This window comes from Carassius auratus, chromosome 40 (assembly GCF_003368295.1).
Source record: "Carassius auratus strain Wakin chromosome 40, ASM336829v1, whole genome shotgun sequence".
Taxonomy (NCBI): Eukaryota; Metazoa; Chordata; class Actinopteri; order Cypriniformes; family Cyprinidae; genus Carassius; species Carassius auratus.
The window spans coordinates 8,063,147-8,087,415 of NC_039282.1; the positions used below are offsets into that span (position 1 = coordinate 8,063,147).

Below are 24,269 nucleotides of genomic sequence, written 5' to 3' on the forward strand. Positions count from 1 at the left end.
TCTCATCCTCCCTTCTCTCTCTCTCTCTCTCTATATATATATCGCAAATCAGTTTCCCATAGCAGTACTTCTTTCCAGCATAGGCTCTCAGGTACACCCCAGACCTGGTTCAGATATTAATTAGGATTCTGTTCATCTACATTAATCCATCTTTAAAACGAATAAAATGCTAATGCAATTAGAACATGTCCACAGAATTTGACGAATGCACGTCTGGGAAAAAAAGCAAGGTCCACTTCCCTCAAATTTGTCTGATTAAATGGCCTAACGGATTAGGATTACGAGGTGTTAATCCAACTCAATTTGACACCACCACCACAGAGCGGAAAATTAAAAGTAAACAGAGCATGGGTTTAGAGGAAGTCCTCACACTTTCACACAGGGTGACTGCAGAACTTATTTACAGGGATGGAAAATCTTGACGATGAAAAAAAAATATGTGACTGTGAACTATATATGTAGGTTAGAAAGTTTGTTTTATTTCCAGTTTCTCATGGTGGTCTATTTGCAGGTGTTCTTCAGAGCAGGTGTTTTGGCTAAATTAGAGGAAAACCGAGATATCCAGACCAGACGCAACATCACCCTGTTTCAGGCTGCATGCAGGGGCTACCTGGCCCGACAGACCTTCAAGAAACGGAAAGTAAGTTCTCTTTATCTTCTCTTTACCTTATAAAAAAGAATGCATGCTGTAAACAATATACACACCACTGAAATATTTAAGACATTTTAAGACACGTTTTGTCCCACCAGAGTGGAAATGTTTTTGTGTTTGAGCCTCTATTTCCGCTCCCTGTCAGAGCTCTCAGAGCTTGAGTTCATTTGTCGTTCAGTTTGTCTCTGAGTCCATGAGGATGTGGTTGCTGTCTTGAGAAAATCCCTCTGGCTGTGGCCCCTGCTGACAGATAACATTCAATCAGTGCATCTCCGGGGAAGAAGCCACCTGCCCCACTGCCCTCCATCCGCCTATCGATTCTTCCGCCACTGAGGGCCTTACACTCTTGCCTGCCCCCTCTCTGTCCATTAATTTCTGCTTTGCAACTCACTCTGTCTATTTTTGGGTGTAAGCCCTGGTGTCTTCTATTTGGTTCTGTCTTCCTTTCAGTCTCTGATCCTTTGTGCTCTATTCTCATTTTCTCACTTCCACACTCACGCTACCCTATTGGCTCAGGATATGAGGGCCGGTCCTATAGTTCCCTGTGTCTCTGTCTCCTGAGTAGCCTTGGCCCCTGTCTCAGTAAAGTTTGCGTGAAAGAAGGAGGTGGGCTCGATGTAGCTCCTCACGCTGCTGTTGGCCCTCGGTGGTCAGCTGTCTCGCTTCATCAACAACATCCACTTCCTCTTTCAGCGTTGCACAGAAACCAAAAAGGCTTTCCTTGGCGAGTCTTTGTTTTCAGGTTACCTCAGAGCTCCTGACAAGGAGACAAGACTGTTTACTGGATGCTTTCCTGTAAGTAAAAGGATCTTGAATGAGGTTGTTTGCACTTGTGGACTGTTGTTGGTATCGTAGATGTTAGTAGGGGTTGTTTTCTTCATTTAGACCCTGTTCTTTTGCTTTTGTTGTTTAGCAGGGCCCCTTGTAAGACATCTTTTGTAACACTGATTTGTAGGTGAGCTGCTTTATAGCTGTTGCCATAAAAGATGTCTTGTGTACCTCCAGATTTGTTTGACTTCTTTTAAGAAGTCCTTGACTAAGTATTGTAGCTTTCCATTTGCTGGCAGGGTCACTGTTATTTTGTTATTTCGTGTAGGGATTTGTGCTGGACTGTTGCTGTGGAAATTTCCTCATGGGTTGTAACCTCAGACACCCATGGACTTGTCAGTCACTATGTAATGAATGCAGACTCTTTTCTGTCAAGGTACACAAATAAGTGATGTTAGTCTGATTTCAGATATTAAGGCCCATAAAAAATTAAATATTCACAAGCATAATTTTATATTATGCAAAGGTATGTTTCTGAAATTTTTTGTCTACAACCTGCCACAAGTGGACATTCTGTCTTTTTTATTATTTAATTAAAATACTGTATTAACATGTCTTACTTGTGCACTACCTTTAAACATTTTGGGGTAAGATGTTTTTTTTTAATAATGTTACAAAATATTTATATTTCAAATAAATGCTTTACTTGTCAAATAATAATAAAAGAATGCATCATGGTTTAATAAAAGAATGTTTCTTGTGCAGCAAATCAGCATATTAGAATGATTTCTGAAGGATCATGTAGCACTCAAGACTTGAGTAATGGCTGCTTAAAAATGAAGCCTTACCATCATAGGAATACATATTTAAATGTGTTACAATAGAAAACAATTATTTTAAATTATAATAATATTTCACGGTGTTTTTGTCAAATAAATGCAGCCTTGATGAGCATCGAAGAATTGAAAAATTGCATATTATTAATATTATAGTAGACCTATGGTCAGTTATTTTACATGTAATTAAATGGCCTTTTCCAAGCTGTTGTGTATTTCTTGGCTAGAATAATCTGCTAATTGAACCATTATGCTGAAAATAAAATGTCTGGTTATGTGACACTATGTGACCTAGTGATGAAAACCGGTTTGGACAGAATCTCAGTATCATATCCTCTTCCAAATCTAAAAAAGTCAGTGGAAAGTTGAAGTGGAAACACCTAAATGTTTTACATCTGTTTTATAGGATGTATTAATAATCCCAAAACATGAAGCGTTGAGTTGAATTGTTATGGCAGATCCCTGAGAGACAGTCATGGTGGAACTGGCTTCCTCTTGCAAACCGCAATGCAAAATCAATTTGTCTCTCAGATCGATAATAGAGGGATCTCAGCACCTTGAAGTCTGTTCCAGTTTTAGAGTGCGTTCTAAGCCTTTATTCCCTCCAGATTTCTCTGTCTTTCCTCTCTCCTTGTTTCTGTTTGTCTCTGTGGGGGGCATCTGAAAGGAGAACAACTCCACGTGGGCTTCTTTGAAGCTCGCTGGCTCCTCCCCAAGTTTCTTTGACGTTCAGCGGAAACGACAGTAGAGGGAGCTGGGAATTTCACGAATGCCAATCGAGTGTCTAATTAACTCATTGCCCAAAGACACAAGCTTTCGCTCCAAGTGTGAACAGGTGCCCTAGCAGACACGTGTGAGTGCGCTCAGATGTCCTTGTGTTCATACGCGTGGATGAATGCCACCTGCTGATCCATATTCAAATTCACACCAGACACCTGTTGGAAGGGTTGTGGCCGATTTAGTTGGAGTCGCATCCTTTCGTACATTCCTCCTGCCAGGCTTCAGGGCTCACAGGCACCATTTCCTCCAGACTGCTATGTTAATTAGGAAGCTTTTCCTGATTTCACCATCTCTTACAAGCTGTTTAGATGGCTGTTTGTGGGGCATTTGTTGTGGTCAAATTGTGGCAAATGAGCTGGGGTGCATATGTCAGCCACGCGCCGCCTCTGTTCTGTGCCGATGCTTTCTCGCCGTGACAAATTAGACGCCGCTCAAACGCAACGTGCGCAGACTCGGCTCCCTTAATGTGCTGAATTTGGCCTGTCTAATTGGGTTCCATATAATCCTCTATTATTTGAATCGTCCCAGTTCCTGCAGCATGTAAATCTTATGCAGGGTTTAAATCAGCTGCCAAGTAGTATTGAAGTTTAATTGAATTACTCAAAGGAGCTTGGGGCTTTTGCTTCGAGCTGCATTTCTACACAGTTGGTACGACTCCAGAATCACTCCTCTGTATGGCCTTCTGACAGCCTCATTGAAGAAAATGTGTTTGTTTTCCATTTCTTTTTCTTGTGATCAACACCAGTAATGGGCGCATTGCTGAGGGTTAGAATTTAAGCCATTTTTACGTCCACTTGATGGAGTAGAGCAGTGTTTTTCCAAACTGAGTCTAGAGTGGATATAAGTGGGTTGCACACTGAGATGTGTGAGATGACTGACTGAGCAGAAATATGAAAAATAAAAGTTCTCAACTTTTAATAAATTTGTGTGGTTGGCATATGAAATGATATGACATAGTCAGATTTATGAACAACTGACTCTCAGTCGGTTATATATATATATATATAAATATATATATATATATATATAAATATTTTCTTTTCCGGAATATTGCATTTAAACACTTCCTAAATATTAAATTAAATTTAATATGATAACATTTTGAAATTCATAATTAGTCCTATCCAATGTAATAAATAAAATGTAATATATGTATATATATATATTATTAATTAATTTTTATTTTATTAATTTTTTTTACATTAAATTATTTTCCCTAAATTTTACTTTGTAAATATTTTACAAATATTATTATATTTAATAATAAAGTTGAATCTTTTTAATAATAATATTAGTTTTTAAATACTATAATTTAGTTTTAAATAATACATATTTTTTCTCATATTTCACTATAAAACATTTTGCTGGATCTTGAGGCTATGCCTCACTAGATGGTTCTTGCGTGTAAACATCCAGGAAACCCTGGAGTCCATACCCTCAGGCTTCTTGTGGACCATACTGTGGACATCCTGGAGCTGAAAAGGTCCATTCAGTGCTGGTTCTCCCAAGGGAAGCTCTTTGACCGTGGGGGCCTGGGCCTCCAAACACAGGCTTGCTATTCTCCATCTGGCCTCTGATTGGTTTGAAGTAACTGTACTTAAAAAGCACAAGACCTAAAGACCTGACAGTTTCTCACTAGCACAGCGGTAGTAAGAACATGCAGCCATAAACACAATGTCTCTGTTTTTCAGATCCAGGACTTGGCAATCCGCTGCATCCAGAAAAACATCAAGAAGAACCGGGGTGTGAAAGGCTGGCCTTGGTGGAAGCTCTTCACCACCGTCCGTCCTCTCATCGAGGTTCAGCTTACAGAGGAACAGATCCGCGGCAAAGATGTAAGCAGCCATCATCTTTGCTAACCACTTCAAATGCTTTAAATAGGCATGTCATGTACAGGTTTTGCCTTTTGACAATAGTACAGCTGAATTTAAAGCCCATCTGTGGCTTTTAATGCCCCTCTCGGTTTCTCCGCCCCACAGGGGTCCCTCCTAAATTCAGCTGCAGCTCTGTCGCACCCGAAGCGCCTTCTCTTTGATTACTGTCTCTGCGGCTTTGCCTCAATCCGAGTGTTTGTAGAGTTGTGTGTGTGTGTGTTTGTGAGTGGGGAGAGTGGCAGGGTGTGTATGCATACATTACCTATGTAGCTGGCTGGATCAAACGCAACTCTGCTTCCCGCGGGGAGTGCATTAGCATGTCACAGAGTGTGTGCGCTTGCGCGTGTGTGTGGGTTTCGTCTGCTGGGCCACTTCCCGCTGAGTGCTTGTGTAGCCATGCAGTCAGGCATGCTCCTGCGAGAGACCGACGGGTGCTGACACTGCCTCCAAACAGCCGGCTTTTAAAAAACAAACACACAGTCACTATCTCCCTTGCACAAACAGCCTTCAGAGCTGTAACCAATTGGCTGTAGCCAGCAGTTCTCTCAAGTTAGGAAAAGAAAAGTTTAAGAAAGGACGAGGTTTGCGGTAGCAGAGTCTGAACAGGACAGACTTTCTACCTGACAGTCTGTCATTCTGTTACCATTTCTAATTTATCTCACCTGTCTATCTCTATACTCCGCTAAATATTGTGGATGTCACAGTGTCACAATGTCTGACTGTCTGTGGTCATTTCTCTTCGTATCAGCTGAATTCTTGTCATCCTATCTTTCTGGCTGTCTTATTGTTTTCATCTGATTGTCTGTCTTTAGGAGGAAATTCAGCAACTCAAGCTGAAGCTGGAAAAAGTGGAGAAGGAGAGGAATGAGTTGAGACTCAATAGTGACCGACTGGAAAGCAAGGTTAGTGCAGAAATTCGATTAACTTCACATTAAATTTAGATTGACTTCAAATTGACTTCAGATTCAATTCAAATTTCAAACTTCTGAATATTGTTGTTAATAAATAATAAACAGAGATAGGTTTAAAGAAAAAAATGTCTCTTCAAGCATAACACATCTTTACATTTATATGTCCAATATAAGGCATCCATAATAAGATTCCAATATAAAGTTATTATGACACCTATACTAGTATTACATCAAAATAATAATACAAAATCACACCCCCACACACAAAAAATCCATCATCTGTGTGTGATAATACAGATGTGAAGTGCGGCATGTGTGTGTGAGATGAGCTCATAAATTACTCTAAAGTTTGCATGGAGCACGTGTGACACATCTAGTGGACGCACACTTGTGTGTTTCAGATCGCAGAACTGTCATCAGAGCTTGCAGATGAGCGCAACACGGGCGAATCTGCCTCGCAACTTCTGGAGTCCGAGACCTCGGAGAGACTGAGGCTAGAGAAAGACATGAAGGAACTACAGGTACCACACGCACACGTCTGAACAGAAATTACGTTTTGACTTCATGGTTTTCTGAGGAAATCTCCTCATGCCTGAAATAGATATTTTCTGACAATGCACAGACAGTGGAGTTCATGCAGCAGAGTGAGAGCCGTGTACAGCTTGTGTCGTCTCATATTAAATATCAATGTGAAAGACGTAGTGTGTGTGAGCGAGAGACTGCAGGTGTTTGTCTCTGAATGCCTGGTGTGTGCATGTTTGTGTTTCCTAGACTCAAGGTTGCCTGTGTGAGCAGATGGTCTGAGTATTTCCCTGCAGAACAGAGAGTTGATGTGCTCTGCGTCTCCGTGTGTGTGTGTGTGTTTGCGTGTCAGGCCAAGTTTGACACCATGAAGAAGCAGACGGATTCTATGGAGATGGAGGTGATGGAGGCACGTCTCATACGTGCATCAGAGCTCAACGGGGAAATGGATGAGGATGACACAGGTGAGTTCGTGACGTCACTTCCTGGACCGAGCAAGTTTGGAATCGAATGTATAATGAGGTCTCAGTGAAAGGAAATTCCCTCATGATGGCTGAGCTTTCCACAGAAGCTATCAGAGCCCTCCTGAATCATTTTAGCAGAATTGAAGGGTTATCTGGGATGATTTCCATGAGTGTGGCGGCCCATGTCTCTCTGGTGAGGAGGAGAGCTTTGGGTGTGCTGAGCATTTCAGCGTGGCACCTCCAGACAAATGAGAAAATAATCTTTAGCATCAGAGCTGCTGCTCCTCATTAAGCTGTTTATATGGAAATGCCTGGGGGCGCTAAAAACAACAAACAATCTCCCCGTCTCTCTCACTCTTTTATTATTCCTTTATACTTGTATTTCTGGAACTTTCCACGCAGAGGGAAAATTTTGTGGTTCACTTTTGTGTGTGTGTGTGTGTGTTGTGTGTGTAACAGACAAAAATCCATGTATTTTGCTTTGAGAGCTGTTAGATATTTAAACTTGATCTACCTTGCATTAAAAGTAAGTTTTAAACACATCAGATCATTTTTTTGGGGGGCCGACTTAGACATTATTACCTAGTTGACTGTATCTAACAATTTTAATTCATTTATCATCAGACCATTGCTAAATTGGTCACTGCAAGCTTATAAGTAATACTTTGTTGCACATTTTGAATGCAGCCCTGTTCATGTTGATTTTGTGACCCCCCCCCCAATCGTACTGTCCCTTACTTCTTTCTCTGTCCCTCCTATTTCTTCTCCTGTTGGTGGGCACAAGTTCTCTGTGAAAGCCTGACGGTGATCATACTCAGTAGTGCTCTTCTTAGAATCACTGCTGTCATGAACAGAGCTCATTTTAATGCACGTGTCAGACTGGTGACTGCTTGTTCTCACCTCTGTGTCACACAGCTTATCTCTAAGGCTTAATGCTAATCCACGAACATTTGATTTATTCCACTTTCCAGCAATTACGTTCTCTAATGGTGACGTGGATGGGCTCCACTCAGCATGCTGTCGCTAAAGCCACCTCTCATATCTACGTTTCAGAGCATTTAATTTTCCTGCTTTGATTTATTGTGTGTATTTGCAGTTTTTCCCAGCTTGTTAGATATCGGTCATATTCGCTGAATAGGATTTTGTGTGAGCCATAATCAAAAGGATTTTGGTGAAATATCCTTGGCAGAGGTCCATACTTTAAACCTCGGCTCGATTCAGAGAATGACCGCAGACAATCTGGCCCACAGCGTTTCATCTTGAAAATCATATTGCAATTATGATGCCAAATAATATTATGTAACTGCTTTATGATAGATATCAGACATCTCAAATTGCACCACAAACTGCACTGAACCTGTTGAGTACTTGGACTATGTGCACTACTTCACTTTGAAGCACTGACATATTTATTTAATTAAATAACAGCCTTTTGCATTTGAGTAAACACACGAGTCCATCTTGCAATGAATTGTGTTTTCAGGAGGAGAATGGAGGCTCAAGTATGAGAGAGCCATCAGAGAGATCGAGTTTACCAAGAAGAGACTCCAGCAAGAGTTTGATGACAAACTGGAGGTTGAACAGCAAAACAAGAGGCAGCTGGAGAGAAAGGTAAGTGACGTGACATGTGGCCAAGTATGGTGACCCATACTCCGAATTAGTGCTCTGCATTTATACCATCCAAAGTACAAAGTTACACACTCAAATGCTAACAGCTCTGGTTATTTTGCCAGCACCCACAAGGAATGTCTAGGAATGCATAATATTGGTTCCATATCTATTATATATTGGTCATTTATTCATTTATGGAAATCAATACTGTCCTTAATTTAAATAATAGTGCATTTCTACTGACTTTATTCTACCAAACTAACCCACACATCATAAATCCTCAGACTTTACTCGTATTGTCATTGTGGTCCAACACAACAGCATGTACTGTCTCAAACTTGAATGTATTAGCTGAAACTCATACATCTAGACAAGACACACACTGGATGGGAATATCCCCTTCAATGAGAATCTGTGTGTTTAGCTGACAGACCTGCAGGCAGACAATGAAGAGGTGCAGCGCGTGGTGCAGCAGCTGAAGAAGAAATGCCAGAGACTGACAGCCGAGCTGCAGGATACCAAACTGCACCTGGAGGGGCAGCAGAGCCGCAACCACGACCTAGAGAAGAAACAGCGCAAGTGAGTCAGACCAGATAAAGATTTATTAAGGAAATTGATTATTACACCTCTTACGGAGGATTTCATAGTGTAGCAAAATATTTGGTGTTTGAATGTCTCTTTTCCGTACCCAAAGAGACATCTCATTGGCCTAAAATCCTTTTCTTTATAACTCTGTGCTATAGTGCTAGGTATCAATACAGCAGGGCTGCACAATTAATCAAAATTAAATCACAAAGGCGGTAAATCGTGATTACTGTGTTTTTGAGTAAAAGTCGCATCACTCCAAAAATATGTCATGATGAGGAAAAAAACATATAATTCGCACTGGACTATAAGTCGCATTTATTTGGACCCAAGAACCAAGAGAAAACATTACCGTCTACAGCTGCCAGAGGGCGCTCTAGGCTGCTCATTATAGGCTACAGGAGCACTGAGCAGCATAGAGCGCCCTCTCGCGGCTGAAGACGAAAATGTTTTCTCTTGGTTTATTTCTCTTGGTTCAGTTCTATCGGTTCATGTCAAATTAATTTTGATAAATAAGTTGCACCTGACTATAAGTCGCAGGACCAGCCATATCCAGCATATCTTTCAGTGAAGCACGGTTCTGTGATAAGCATTAATTCTACATCCAAAGGCCAGAGGAAACTCCAAATACACCTTGCAGAAGAAACCCAGGAAATTCCTACAGTGGTTGCTAAATAAACAGATTTAACTACCTTTATTGATTCAATGTGATTAATAAACACAAGACTATGACAATATATGGTTTATAGGAGTTCATCTTATTATAATTTTTATTATAATAAATTATATAATAATGCAATGCTAATCGACATAGTCTTTATCACTGCTTAAAATAGTATGAAATATGTTGCGTGGCTTCATTCTGTTTATGAAGTCACATCATCTCACAGAAGGATGTATTTCAAATGCACGACTGACATTATGAAGTGAGTTTGGAGTAAAAACGTTATTAAATGTGGTATTTTCACGTGCTTTCAGATGGAGCAGCATTTACAACACAAAGCCGTAGTTCACCGAGAAGTTACGCAAACAGCTTTCATAATCGCAGAACGATTTCATAATTGCATGATTAAATCGTCTGCGATTATGAACGCGATTTTGCGTAGCTTGTCAGTGAACTACGGCTCTGTGTATTAAATGCTGCTCCATCTGAACGCACTTGATGGAGATTTATTACTTATCACAGAACCGGCTTTACTGAGAAGATGCGCATGACAATCGCATTCGATTAATCGTGCATTTCGATTCTGATTCACAGACCAGTTTATACAGAACAGTTTTAACTTCTCTTTTAATTAAAAAACTTAAAACTTGAAAATCTTTATAGTTATAATTTTCCTCCTTGTTGTGAAAAAGCCTAAAGAGCAGCCCACCAGGGTCTCAGTAACGAGCATCTGAAAATTAAATCTGTAAGACTATCATTACTCCGAGCAGAAGGCCGTAAGCAGAGTGACGTGGTTAATGTGTAAAGGTGCTGCAGCTAAGCCTCTTTAGACTCTTGAGTAAACAGGCGGAGGCTGTGCCTGTCCCTGCGGAGGGGATGTGAGAAAGTCCACTCTAAATATAATGATCAGCCTGAGGCTCAGTGCAGATTTAGTCAGTAGAAGAGATGGGGAGAGGGCAAAGAGAGCGGCCCTTCATCTCTCTGTGGGGCTCAGATTAACACTAAGAGTTGCATAAGACTCATTTACGGGATCATAACAGGGCCTTGGAGAGAAGGGGGTGGAGAACGAGATAGAAAAAATAGGGAAAACAGAAAAGAACAAATTGATTTGCCCCAAAGCGTCACGACTCCCCCCTCCTCGCTCATTGTTGCCCACTTTCAAGTTAACCCAATCAGAACACTTTTCCCTAATGCCCCTCCTGACACACACGTCACACACAATTCTGTAAAGCTTAGATGAGTTTTGGATTCTCAACACTCTGCGATGCTTGGCTATTTTAGGAAAAGCAGGTATGTTATTTCGTGTTGTTGTTGTTTTGTATCATGTTTTTTGTCTTCGGTCCCACTTTATTTTGAGGTCCAGTTCTCACTATTAACAAACCATTAACTACAAAAATTTGCCTCAAGAAACTCCTTATTTTGTGCTTAATAATAGTTAGTAATATAGTAGTTAAGTTTAGAATTAGGAATTTGAATATGGCCATGCAGAATATGTGCAACCAGTTAATTGGTCACTTTTCTAAAGTGCTACTTACTTTTTTTAATATATATATTTAAGACACTTTAACCTTGTACTTTGATTTTAGTTTAGTGCTTGTGGAATCATTTGTGATGGTCTCAGCAGATCATGTGCACGATGGCAGCTCGTTCCTCTCCAGGAGCAGAGAGAGTAAAGCCTCTGGAAACATCTTTTTTGAGATTAAGCTTGTTGATGGTGTGAATGCAATGTCTGCAGGTTTGACTCTGAGCAGACTCAGAGTCAGGAGGAGGTGCAGAGAGAGAAGAGCCAGCGAGAGAAACTGAGCAGAGAGAAAGACATGCTGACCGGGGAAGTGTTCAGTCTTAGACAACAACTGGAGGTCAGCAACCTCTCTTATATCATCCTTCTTTGTTGTCTCTCACTCACAGACCTTTCCTGGCTGTGACGTATACGTGTCTGTGTGTGCCGAGTCCAGACTGAGTTGTGCTAAATGAGTTTTTCTCTGCTCTCTCAGGATAAGGATCTGGAGATATGTGCTGTCAATCTGAAGCTCGAGCAAATGGAGGCTGAGCTTCAAGATCTGAACTCACAGGAGTCAAAGGACGAGACGTCATTGGCCAAGGTTAAAAAGCAGCTTCGTGACCTTGAGGCAAAGGTCAAAGATCAAGAAGAAGAACTTGATGAGCAGGCTGGAACCATTCAGATGCTGGAGCAGGTAATCAAACACTCATACATTTTTCAATCTTGGTGGGAACTTTATACATTTTTTTTTAACTAACTTTCGCAACAATTTTGTCTAAGTAAACCTATGCACAAACACACCACACTCCAACCAGCCATACTCTCGTGACAACATGTCAATAAAATAAAGATATACATTGTATTGAGTGCATGATGTTTAATGTATTATTTCTTGGAATGATGCACTTTTCTCTACGCATGCAATTTTCATCTGCCGTGCGTAATATGCTAATTCATGTAAAATTAGCTGATGTGTCTCTGTGAAGAAACTCTCAATACCCACAGTCTGCATTCATTATAATAATAATTACAGCATTTTATTGGCCTGTGCGACAGGGATATTTTGCATATGTATACCTGTATGCACATGTCATCTATTCCAGTGGATTCCAATGCGTGCGTGCTTGCAGAAGGTGTGGATTTGTGTTCACTGAGCTGTTGGTGTTCTGACCTGCAGGCCAAGCTCCGTCTGGAGATGGAGATGGAGAGACTGAGACAGACGCATTCGAAAGAGATTGAGAGCAAAGACGACGAGGTGGAGGAGATCAGACAGTCCTGCAGCAAGAAGGTATGATACAGTCAACTAACTGTTACACAACAATAACTGATACTAATTATTACAACCTTTGGCTTGTTAGCTTCATTGTATGAAATATCCATAATTTCATTAGACATTTCAGTGGGTGAAATAAGTATTTGATCCCCTGCCAACCAGCAAGAATTTTTGCTCCCACAATTTGGTTATATGCCCATGTGGAACACCGATTAGTCGGGCCACTTTAAGTTACACCTAATGTCAGCTTGCTAGGTGTATAAGACACCTGTCCACACAGCCTGTATCTTCTATTCCAATCTCTGCTGCCACCATTGGCAAGTACAAAGAGCTGTCAAAGGATGGCAAAAACAAGATTGTAGATCTGCACAAGGCTTGAATGGGCTACAAGACCATCAGCAAGATGCTTGGTGAGAAGGAGAAGAAGACACATGTACAGGCCAGGCCAGGCCATGTACAGGTAAGTTTGCCCAAGAACATCTAAATAATTCAGAAAAGGCTTTGGAGAAAGTGCTGTGGTCAGATAAGACCAAAATTTAGCTCTTTGGCATTAACTCGACTCACTGCGTTTGGATGGAGAGAAATGCTGACTATGACCTCAAGAACACCAGCCCTAGAGTCACACAGGCTGGTGGAAACATTATGCTTTGGGGCTGTTTTTCTGCTAAGGGTACAGGAGGACTTCACCGTATTGAGGGGCAAATGGATGGGGCCATGAACTGTAAAATCTTGGACGAGAACTTCCTTCCCTCAGCCAGAACACTGAAGATGTCTTCCAGCACGACAATGACCCGAAACATACCTCCAAGGCAACACAGGAGTGGCTCAAGAAGAAGCACATTAAGGTCATGGAGTGGCCCAATTACTCAATTACTCATGTCGTTCAGAACCAGCAAGACCTTTGTTCATCCCTGGAACCCAAATTAAGATATTTTTTTATGAAATCCGAGAGCTTCCATAGTCAGCATTACAACTGACATATTCAAGAACCAGAAAGTTAGTAAGGAAATTGTTCAAATAGTCCATGTGACATCAGTGGTTCAACAGTAAATGCCTGAAAGTCCTGCACTGTAAATTAAGCCACTGTAAAATAATTAACCAAAACCTTATTATTATTATTTTCTTTTAATAACAAGTTTTGTCAAGATAAATCAATATCTCAGAAAAACATCTGTTATGTCAAAATTATGATTACAAAAAAATTACTTTACAACTGGTTTTCAGATGTTCAAGCGTGTTCAGTTTTATAACATCTTAATTGCTAATGTTCGGTTCTTATGCAGAGTTCATTTCAACTTCTGTACAACATAAATAAACAAGACATATTCGCCCATTAAGCATTGTTCAGTGCAGCTCTCGTTGCAGATAGCGCCTTTCACATTTGCGAAGTGTCTTTGCCGTGGAGGTGCAGATAAGCTGAACTCATTGAGTTTTGTCTTGATGTATAATTCATGGGGCTGCTATTTTATATTTCTTCAAGTATAGTTCACCTTTACCTCCTTTTCACTGAACTAGTCAAGCTGCCAGTACAGTGCATCCCATAATTACCCTTCTTTCTCACAACTGAGTCCCTTGATTGACACTTGAAGGTGCTCAGAAGCATCTGAAGACACTTTTAGGGAATGTGTTTATATGTCTGGATTGACTCTTCAGGGCAAACCTACTTCTCAAAGCCCTCTATGATGTTCTGTTATTGTGCTTGTGTGTGAGAAGCTCAAGCAAATGGAAGTGCAGCTGGAGGAAGAGTATGAAGAGAAGCAGAAGGTCTTGCGTGAGAGGAGAGACCTGGAAGCCAAGCTGATGAGCGCTCAAGAACAGGTACTTACTATATATACAGTACTACATCAGTGTTTGAAATATGGTTTCAAATATGGTAGATAAGTAATATTGCATAGCACTTAAGTTAATTTTCTAATTTAATTTAATTTTTATTTTAGGTATTCATTTATTTTCAACAGACTTTGTTTACAGACCTGAAATAAAATGTTTGAAGCTTTTAGTTATGTGTGTGTGTACTCCTTTTAGCCATTCAAAAGTATGTGGCCAGTATGTTTTTTTTTCTTTTATTCAACAAGAGTGCATTAAATTGATCAAAAGTGACAGTAAAGGCATTTATAATGTTATAAAAGACTGATATTTCAGAAAAATTAATGAATGATTATTTATTTATTTATTAATTACCGCTATGTAAAACTTTATATTATTAAAAGAAAAGAAAGAATTCAATTAAACATGTCATGTGACACTGAAAACTGAGTTATGGGTGCTGAAAATTCAGCTTTGTCCTCACAGGAATAAATTACATTTTAAAATTATAATAATATTTTACAATTTTGCTGTTTTTACTGTATTTTTAATTAATAAATGCAACCCTGGTTGAGCATAAGAGTCTTCTTTAAAAACCAGACAGTTACATATCTTACAAAACCCAGTTTTACAAACAGTGCTGTATATATACATTTAAAATGTAACGTCTTTCTGTAAATCACAGGTCAAAAATGCTAATGACTCATTTCACACTTTTTGGGGTAAATCCAAATCATCCTTAAACTTCAAGTTTAGGACTAGCCGAGCAAATCATGTAAATAAAGGTATTTGCTATATTTATGTAGAACCGGTATTTAAAATCTCTTTGGTGATTTCAGGTGAGCCACAGAGATGTGGAGACAGAAAAGCGTTTGAGAAAAGACCTGAAGCGCACAAAGGCCTTGCTGGCTGATGCCCAGCTCATGCTGGATCACCTGAAGAACAACGCTCCCAGCAAGAGAGAGATCGCTCAGCTCAAGAACCAGGTCTGTTTCTCAGCTCTCCTGGGCTCTGTAGTTAACACATCTTATATAACACCCTTCAAAAACATACACTTACTTATGTGTGCATGCCTTCACAGCTCGAGGAGTCGGAGTTCACTTGTGCTACTGCGGTCAAAGCCCGGAAGTCAATGGAAGTGGAGATTGAGGACCTCCATGTCCAAATGGATGACATGTCTAAATCCAAGCAGGCGGTAAGTCTGCCTGTCTTTGAGAAAGAACAAAACTGAATTGTTTTTACATCTTTTACGTTAGAGTCAGAGCAAGATCATCTCACACACACAGACAAAGTACAAAGAGGTGGGAGCCAGGATGTCATTTCAATTACTTACCACGGGGAAATGATTTCCGCCCATAATAGCACATTTCTAATTTGAACAGGATGTATCAGCGTGAAATACATTACACTTTAATAATTCTGTCATTGATTCAGTATTATTTCAGCATGGAGAAAATTGTGTAATTGTGTCCTCACTGTAGCGTATTATGAAGTGATACCAGGAGAGACGGATGCAGCCAAATTCTGCAGATGCTGTTCCCCTGACGCTGCCTCCATAATGTCTTTTTTTTTGGTCTCGTCGCCGCCTGTAATATTTGCTCAGCTCTCTGGAGCAAGAGACACTCTGACAGAAGGATGCAGTGAACATTTTAATTTTCTATCGAGCCGCAGCCACGCTCAAGCATTGTTTTAGTGCACAGTGTTTTTCTGGGTTTTGCTAAACCTGTCTCTCTTCTAAATATTGTCATATTGATTAGCAAGGCTGTGATAAATGGTCTGGTCACGATCACTGTCTGATTAGGTTCAGGTTTGTCTATCACCTCTTCCGCCAAGCGAGCTCATGGATTTCCACTAGAGGATTTGAAGGTGAAGCATAGGTTTGATACAATACACCTGCCAGATGAGTTTAAAGGTGTGAAACAGAACTGTACAGGAAATAGGGAGTATCTTTTATCAGTGCCTTGTGCTAAAACTGTATTTTCATTACTATGTAGACATACTCCTTCAAAGTGCCAGAGCATTTATATCATTTATGAATATTGAAAAATGGGTTATTGAGAAATCATCATAATATTGATGTCATAACCAAATCATATGACCACAAATATTTACACTACTGTTCAGACATTGGGGGTTGGTAAGATTTAATTATTATTATTATTATTTGATTGAAAAAAAGAAAAAAGAAATCTCTTATGCTTACCAATATTGCATTTATTTGATTAAAACAGTGATATTGTAGAATATATTTGCAGTTTAAAACAGCTCTTTTCTATTTGAATATAAAATAAAATCTAATTTATGCTGTTTTATACTGTTCAGAAGTTTGGGATAAGTCAGATTTTGGTTTTGAAATCTAATGCTTACCAAGGCTGTAGTTATTTGAACAAAATTACAGTAGAAACAGTGTCAAATGTTTTTACAATTTAAATCAATGTTGAAAATAGTTGTGCCGCTTAATATATTTGCAGTAACCATGATACATTTGATTACACTTTCTTGAATGTGTAGTTCAAAAGACCATCATTTATTTTGTAATATTATAATATGTATTATAATTTATTTACGGTCACTTCTAGTCAATTGAATGCGTGCTTGCTGCATAAAATTATTAATTAAATAAATCTTACTGATCCCAAACTGTTGAAGAGAATTTTCACATTTAGTTGGATTAACCAAGTCATTTAGGTCTCTTCAAATACAGGAGGAGTGAAAATGGTGAGATTTCGGAGTAATCAGGGTAACAAGTAAAATGCTTAAAACAAAATTGTGTAGATTATAAAATGTTTATTTTATTTTAATTTATTTGTATTGATTTATGAAAGAGGGAATGAGTAAAAGAAAACGCAAGCTGTCTTCATGAGGATGTTTTTTTACCAAATAATGTCACTTCCTGCTTTTATGCTGACTAATTCATAAGTAATGTGTGATGTGTCTACACTTTTTGCTTTTACTAATACATTTGAAAGTTACTCCTCAGAGATGAGCTGGCTGTATTAAGGTAATTATTATTAAATGGAATTAGACCTCTGATACTGTTTAACAGAGCAGGTAGGGAAGTGTTCATCTCTAATTTGGCAGAAGGTGCTGTGTTCTTAGGGATTTATACAATTCAAGCAGCTTCTGTTTAGTGACGGGGTGACAGGAAAATGATCTCTTTAAGGAATTAAAAGGAGCTGGGCTTCCAGTTTGAAAATAAAGTCAGAGAGGTCAGCTGCGTGTGTTCCTGACCTGCAGAGGTTTGAGTCTTACTGTGTTAAGTCCGTTGTTTATTTGCTGCTGCCAGAATGCTGAGCATCTCAGTCAGAGTGGTTGTTTTCTATTACTCAGACATTTTTTAATTTCAGATTGCAGTCATATTTGTGTTGGTCTTACGCTTTTGTTTGATTGTCATGCAGCTTGAAGAGCAGCTGAGTCGTTTGCAGAGGGAGAAGAATGACCTGCAGTCTCGCATGGAGGAGGATCAGGAGGACTTGAACGAACTCATGAAGAAACACAAAGCCGCCGTTGCCCAGGTAACTCTGTCAGATCTCTATACAGACCTCTGTCATCATCATGTTCATTTATGTGAACATACACAAATTTAACCTGTTCCAGCATTCACAGCAAGCAAAAAGCTAAATGCTATTGCATAGCAAGAGTGGTGTGAAACGAGCCTAAAAAGCATTTTTATTCACAGTGGTGTTGTCCTTTTTGATTATATCTTTTGCCACTGCGCATATTGCATGCTTCATCATTTCAGCATATTTGACATTTTCCAGTATGATTCATAGCTGTTTCTCGGCAACATGCTTCCATCATGCAAATCAAATCGACAGCATCATTTAGAATGTGCAGATAGAGCTCTTTTTGATTGGCTGCTCATGCCAGTGTGAAGGTGTCACTGCAGCGATTGTCGTGTATTTGAGCGCGTGGGTTAATTGTCATTAAGATTGTTTTAAACACAGCATCCTGCTATGGCAGCGATGTGTAGAGATGATTGATGCATCTCCACAGACCCTAAGTAAACAGATCCTTTCCAATGGAACAGCCCTATTCCCCTTGGTTTACTTCAACAGCTCTATGGTTCATTAATGTGAGCACTGCACAGATTTTGAAAAAGTCACAATCATACTTGAGGCATTCAAACTCTCTCACTATCTCCACTCCATTTCACTCATGCTTCTGTTAACATGCCATTTATTGCTGCCATTTTTATGTGAAATGTCATTACAGACCATAAGATTGCATGTCTGTCAGTTGCTAAATAGTTTGCAATGTACTGTAAGATGTATCACCAAAATAACATGATCATAGTGAATACTGCCCATTTCTTTTGTATGTTCTCTAAATGCTGTTTTTTAATGCTATACTAGACAGATATGCTTGAGAAAATTAAGTTCCCCTTTTATAAACAATGCAAAATTCATCATAATGACTAATGGATATGTTTCATTTTGATATTTCACACATACAGAAAAATGTGCACACTTAAAGCTATCATGTATATAGCATAACAAATGACTTTCAGATCTCTTCAAGTGGATACATATTAAGGAATTGTACATTCAGGTTGTACTGTGCTGTGTAAAAGACTCTGTGGTGTGTTCTTGTGTAGTCCACACAGAATCTGGCCCAGATCAGTGACCTACAGGCCCAGCTGGAGGAGGCCATGAAGGAGAAACAGGACGTCCAGGAGAAGGTGAATTCACTTTGGCATCCTTACAGAAATGCAAGTCAACACTGTAACTTGTATTCTCAGAGCACAGCCTAAGTGGACTCAATTAGAATTCAGCTTCTGTTATGTTTTATTTCTATCGAAGGTGAGCTTAGGTCTTTCGACTCTTTAATGATAGGATCAAACTTTGCCCCTTTTAACCACTGACTCTTTAATGATAGCATCAGACTCCACTTTCTCAGGTTTTGAATCTTTAATTACATGATCAGACTCCGCCCCCTCAGCATTTTACTTTTTAAAGGAGAATCAGAACTTGATTCTTTTTAATGATAGAATTTGACATGTAACCCTCTCAAACCATTAGGTGTGTTCGGCTTGAAGTGACAACAAAATATTGCGAAATGCCGCGAAAATTGTTTTTGAAACATTCTCACGGTACTTTATTATCACATACTGATCAGTCTACACAGCGCCTTTAATTATCTTTAATTATATCTTACAACTTTAATTATATTAACACTCTCCACTCTCCACCCCTCAGCTTTTGAATATTTAATGATAGGCTCAGACTCCGCCTCTCTAAGAATTGAACTCTCTGCACTCTCTACAGTCTCTTTGCCAATTTATTGTCCCATACTGTAGGGAACAGTTGGATTCCCCCAAATTTGAGTAATTTGAGTAATTTGCTCAACAACTCTATCTGGCCATAAGTGTATTCAGAACAAAATGTAATGGGGCTGAACTGGGTTTGACTTATCACTCAATGTAAAGCAGCAGAGCTGGTTTAAAGGCTGATAAACTAGGCAGGCCTCTTTAAAGGCACCCCGTGGTGGTGAGGGCTTTGTCTCTTTGAGTCGCTGCTCAGCAGATAATGGTTATATTCAGTATTTCCGTGAAATACAGATTGCTGTTCTTGCTCAGTGTATTTGTGTGAACTCTCACTATGCATGTGTGTGTTTGGCAGCTCACAGCCCTGCAGAGTCAGCTAGAGTTCCAACAGCAGTCCATGGTGGACAAGTCTCTGGTCAGCCGGCAGGAGGCCAAGATCCGTGAGCTGGAGACCAAGATGGAGTTTGAGAAGACACAGGTCAAACGCTTGGAGGTTAGTGGGCAGGATGCATGTGCTCATGTGGGCTGAGCAGGGGGCTGCTGGATGTGTCAAAAGGTCAGTGCGCGGGCACTTATGTGTTAGATAAGTGAGAAATAAATCTACACACTCACCGAGACTTCCCCATTGGCCTAATGCTCTATAGACCTTTAACCCTTGTACTAGAAGTGTCTTAAAATACAAAACGTGTATTGTTTCCATCCCCCCTCTGTGTTTTTCAAATCAACAGTGTCAGTCCCCTTTTAGAGAGGAAATGTACATTTCATTTCATGGCAGATATTTTATGTTGCTGGAGGCAGAGGGTCATCTGTTTTTGCAGTGCAACTAGTGTATTTACTGTGTTTCCTCTAATGCACTTTATTTCAGCGTTTTGTTTTGTTTGATTTGATGTGTTTTTTTACTCCTTAAGTCACATTTTCCAAGAGCCAGTCCTCTTCGCCATTCATCTCTGTTGGGTGCTCCTGTTCACCTGCAGAATTACAATTGGCACTCTGCACAAATTACAAACATATACTGCGCCCACAGCAAAATCTGTGATTTAAAAGCAATATTACTGATTTGTTGGCCGTATAGCTCAGTTAAGGATAGGGCAGTGTTATCTCTAAAGGCAGCTTGTTTAAACCATGCCCATCCGAAGCTGTAAAGAATATCTATTTTCCTAATCTGCAGATACTTTTGAGTTTCGATGCCAGTACAGCCCACCATTGGTGTGAAATATCACAGAAAAGTGGCTTTGGAAGTGATTTGGAGTTTCATACCATATGGATAGCTTGACAATCTTGTATATTTCAGTGCTAGACTTGTAGGATTCTGTAAGCAACCATAGTGTGTCCAGAAACTCTTAAGCGATGGTGCATGATATTGCTGCATATATGTGTTAAATAAGTGATTGTGTCTTCTTCAGAGTCTTGTAGCGAGGCTGAAAGAGAATCTCGAGAAGTTGACTGAGGAACGAGACCAACGCAGTGCCAGCGAGAACCGGGAGAAAGAACAGAACAAGCGTCTCCTGAGGCAGATTCGAGACATCAAGGAGGAGATGGTCGAGCTGGCCAAGAAGGAAGCGGAAGCCAGCCGCAAGAAACACGAGCTGGTGAGAAGCCTGTTCTGCTTCACTGACATTCTCATTCTGAAGTGTCTTCAAGGCATAGTGCACCCAAAAATTTAAGTTCTGTCATCATTTACTCACCCTCATGTCATTCCAAACCGGTTTGACTTCTTCCTTCTTCTGCAGAACATAAAAAAAATATTTTGAGGAATGTTGTATGGTCAAAAAACACTGAGACTTTTCTCAGAGTGTATTCTTTTATATTCCACAAAGAAAGGCATACAGTTTTGGAATTACACGAGGTAGATAAATGATGACAGAATTTTCATTTTTTGAGTGAACTATCCCTAAGCATGTGATGAAAGCAGAAATGATACATACACCCAATATGGACCCTCTAGTTAACAAGTATGATTAAACCTCATAATTCATACAGTGACATTTAAAATACGGGGTGTAACATTTTGGCAAAAGTTTGAACAGGGCTCTTCTTTCTACCAGCATGACATCAGGTCAATAAAGACATAAATCATATCTTGATTTACTAAGGATGGACTAATATTACAATTATGGCTAATATAGTCTAGCTATTAATTAACTACTAATTTCCAGGTGTTGGCCAATAACCAATAAATAGCTAATCCAATTTTTTTTTTCTATTACATTTTGTTTATTTTTATTAGATTGTATTGTAATATTTCTATTTAGTTTTAGTATTAGTAATTTCATTTGTAAAACTTATTTTACTTTATTTTTTGAGCTTTTTTTCCCCTCTATTTATTTATTTTCTGCTTTTTGGTATTTTAAAATTCAGTTAACGTAACAACACTCATGTACATTGAGAAAAATAATATAATATTCATTTTGAGATTCCTAAAAATTTACACTCAAAGCATTTTTTAATTCTTACAGTTTCCAATATTACATATAAGTGAATGTTTCATGACTGAAGCAAAGGTAATCTAAATGCAAAAATAGGCAGAAACACGTGTCTCCTTAGTTAGACTGAACTGTATCCCTGTCTCTTTAGGAAATAGATATTGAGAGTTTGGAAGCAGCAAACCAGAGTCTCCAAGCGGATCTCAAGCTGGCCTTCAAGAGAATCGGAGACCTCCAGGCTGCTATTGAGGATGAGATGGAGAGTGATGACAACGAGGATCTCATCAACAGGTAACACTTGCTACTTTGAGGACTCTTTTCTTTTGTATACCTTAGGAGAACTTCTCTGTGTGTTTAAGTGGGTAAAATAACCAATAGAAAAAGAGAGAGAGAAGATACTATGAACTGGATGAATGCACTATTCACTGATCTTTTGGAGATTGCAATCAGCGAGCCAGTCTCAGTCATCTCTTATTCACACTCTCTTAAATATTTATGCTTCGACAACTGCCGCACATAATTTGGAGCTCCTTTTTTATGTACTTGGCCTCATCTGTCAGAGGAAGTCATCTCCGTTCAGCCTCATTCCGTGCCGCTCCGCTTCTCCCAGTGACTTGAACCTTACTGCACAGAGCAGAGTTTATTTGCTTGTTTATGTGCCTAGAAGAATTCCAGTCATCCAAATAACAGTAAATGGTGCCACCCTCACACTTCATAAGGGTTACGCAGAGCAAAAGTAAAAAATTCTGGGTAAACATCTTGAGAAATATGTATCGCTAGAAATCAGACATGATGCATATTCAATCACAAGCTGTTTTTAAGACCATGGGCCCTATCTTGCACCCAGCGCAATTGACTTTGTACACCGACGCATGTGTCATTCCTATTTTGCACCTGCGCAAAGCGCGCTTTTCCCTCCACAGAAGCACGTCGCTAAACTAGTGAATGAACTTGCGCTCCCTGGGCGGTTCAGCGCAAAAAAGGAGGCGTGTTCCGGCGCAAACAATCCCTGGTGCTATTTTGCTGTTCCATTAAACAATTGCGCCACTGACCAGAAAAAACCTAGTCTAAAGTCAGTGGCGCGTTGCGCGTTGTTCATTATGCTATTTTAAGGGCGCATGCTTGACCATAATGTATTGCGTGCACAACGCGCATACACTTTGCTCATGTAATCTAAACAGATGCAACAGTTATTTTTGCAAATCATAAATTGTTACACTAAAAAAATATTAACACATGAGATGACGGAAATCATTGTGGTGTGCCACGAAGATGTGAACAAAATAGGCATAAATCTAGCTTACAAATTATTCAGGCTAATTGTAGTAATTAAGGATCAGACCTGTTTGAGGTCATATATGTATATAAGGACATCTGACAAATTGGTTTGTCCGTCAAGAACCAGGAAAAAAAAAATCGATGAAACATTTGTGGCTATTTCCTCCCACGCCTGTTTAACCGACGCTATTTTGGGTGGGTTTCTCCCATCCCCATACAACACAACTTCTCTGTCTTTCACTGCTCTTACAAGAACATCAGTCTCCTCGGCTGTGAACCGCTCCTGGCGTGCGCCTGGTAAATACGCCATAATAATAGCAATCCATAATGGAACTTGCGCACCTGCTTTTAAAGGGAATGTTGGATGACGCTCTGATTGGTTTATTTCACGTTACGCCCAAACCACACCTATGAATAATGAAGCTACTTCAGACCAACCCATTTTAGATTTGCGCCGGGCGCAAGAGCCATTTATCCCGCCGGGAAAATAGCAACAGCGCCGAGACCCGCCCACAAAGTTACTTGCGCTTCGCGCTTTGACACTTGCGTTTCAGATCGTTAAAATAGGGCCCCATGACTTACTGTTTTTAGTTTTCTTACAGCCATTGTTCTTTTCTCCTCCATTTGTAATTCACTTATTTCTTCTTCTTGTTTTTTTCTTTGTGTCTCATTTCCCTCCCTCCTCCAGTTTACAAGACATGGTGACTAAGTATCAGAAACGAAAGAACAAGATGTGAGGAGTTAAAGTTTGAACTTACGCTAACATATTTTGATTCTCCTTTGCCCTCAAAGGAAGATGATGCAGTATACATGCAATAATTTTCGAGAAATGAAATACAGAATATGGAATATTCTGTATTGTAAATCTCGACTTCAGCTCACGGAAAGAAAAGTAGCATCATGTCGACACTGCATCACACTTCCGGGCATGACAACTAACATCACAAATATGGTTTTCTCCTTTTTATGCACAATGCCTCATACATAATGTATGCATACTACAAACTGCATGCTTTTTTTAAGCCAAGCATGGTCCCTACTTGGTTACCCTCCCC

At 39.7% G+C, this 24,269-nt stretch overlaps 1 protein-coding gene across 12 annotated transcripts in view; it reads left to right on the forward strand.

Moving 5' to 3' along the window:
- Window positions 1-24,269, forward strand: part of LOC113058463 (unconventional myosin-XVIIIa-like) — an 89,662-nt gene that overhangs the window by 56,063 nt on the left and 9,330 nt on the right. For 9 of the 12 annotated variants that reach the window (XM_026226389.1, XM_026226398.1, XM_026226391.1 and 6 more), the window contains 19 exons: window positions 512-640; window positions 4,728-4,871; window positions 5,723-5,812; window positions 6,223-6,342; window positions 6,696-6,807; window positions 8,291-8,418; window positions 8,843-8,997; window positions 11,403-11,526; window positions 11,662-11,862; window positions 12,346-12,456; window positions 14,155-14,259; window positions 15,087-15,233; window positions 15,329-15,442; window positions 17,646-17,762; window positions 18,845-18,928; window positions 19,869-20,006; window positions 20,917-21,102; window positions 22,088-22,227; window positions 23,903-23,947. In XM_026226389.1, the coding sequence (XP_026082174.1) occupies window positions 512-640; window positions 4,728-4,871; window positions 5,723-5,812; window positions 6,223-6,342; window positions 6,696-6,807; window positions 8,291-8,418; window positions 8,843-8,997; window positions 11,403-11,526; window positions 11,662-11,862; window positions 12,346-12,456; window positions 14,155-14,259; window positions 15,087-15,233; window positions 15,329-15,442; window positions 17,646-17,762; window positions 18,845-18,928; window positions 19,869-20,006; window positions 20,917-21,102; window positions 22,088-22,227; window positions 23,903-23,947 (2,390 nt within the window). The remainder of the gene's footprint in view (window positions 1-511; window positions 641-4,727; window positions 4,872-5,722; window positions 5,813-6,222; window positions 6,343-6,695; window positions 6,808-8,290; window positions 8,419-8,842; window positions 8,998-11,402; window positions 11,527-11,661; window positions 11,863-12,345; window positions 12,457-14,154; window positions 14,260-15,086; window positions 15,234-15,328; window positions 15,443-17,645; window positions 17,763-18,844; window positions 18,929-19,868; window positions 20,007-20,916; window positions 21,103-22,087; window positions 22,228-23,902; window positions 23,948-24,269) is intronic. The other 3 variants (XM_026226393.1, XM_026226399.1, XM_026226400.1) reach the window with 1 other exon arrangement.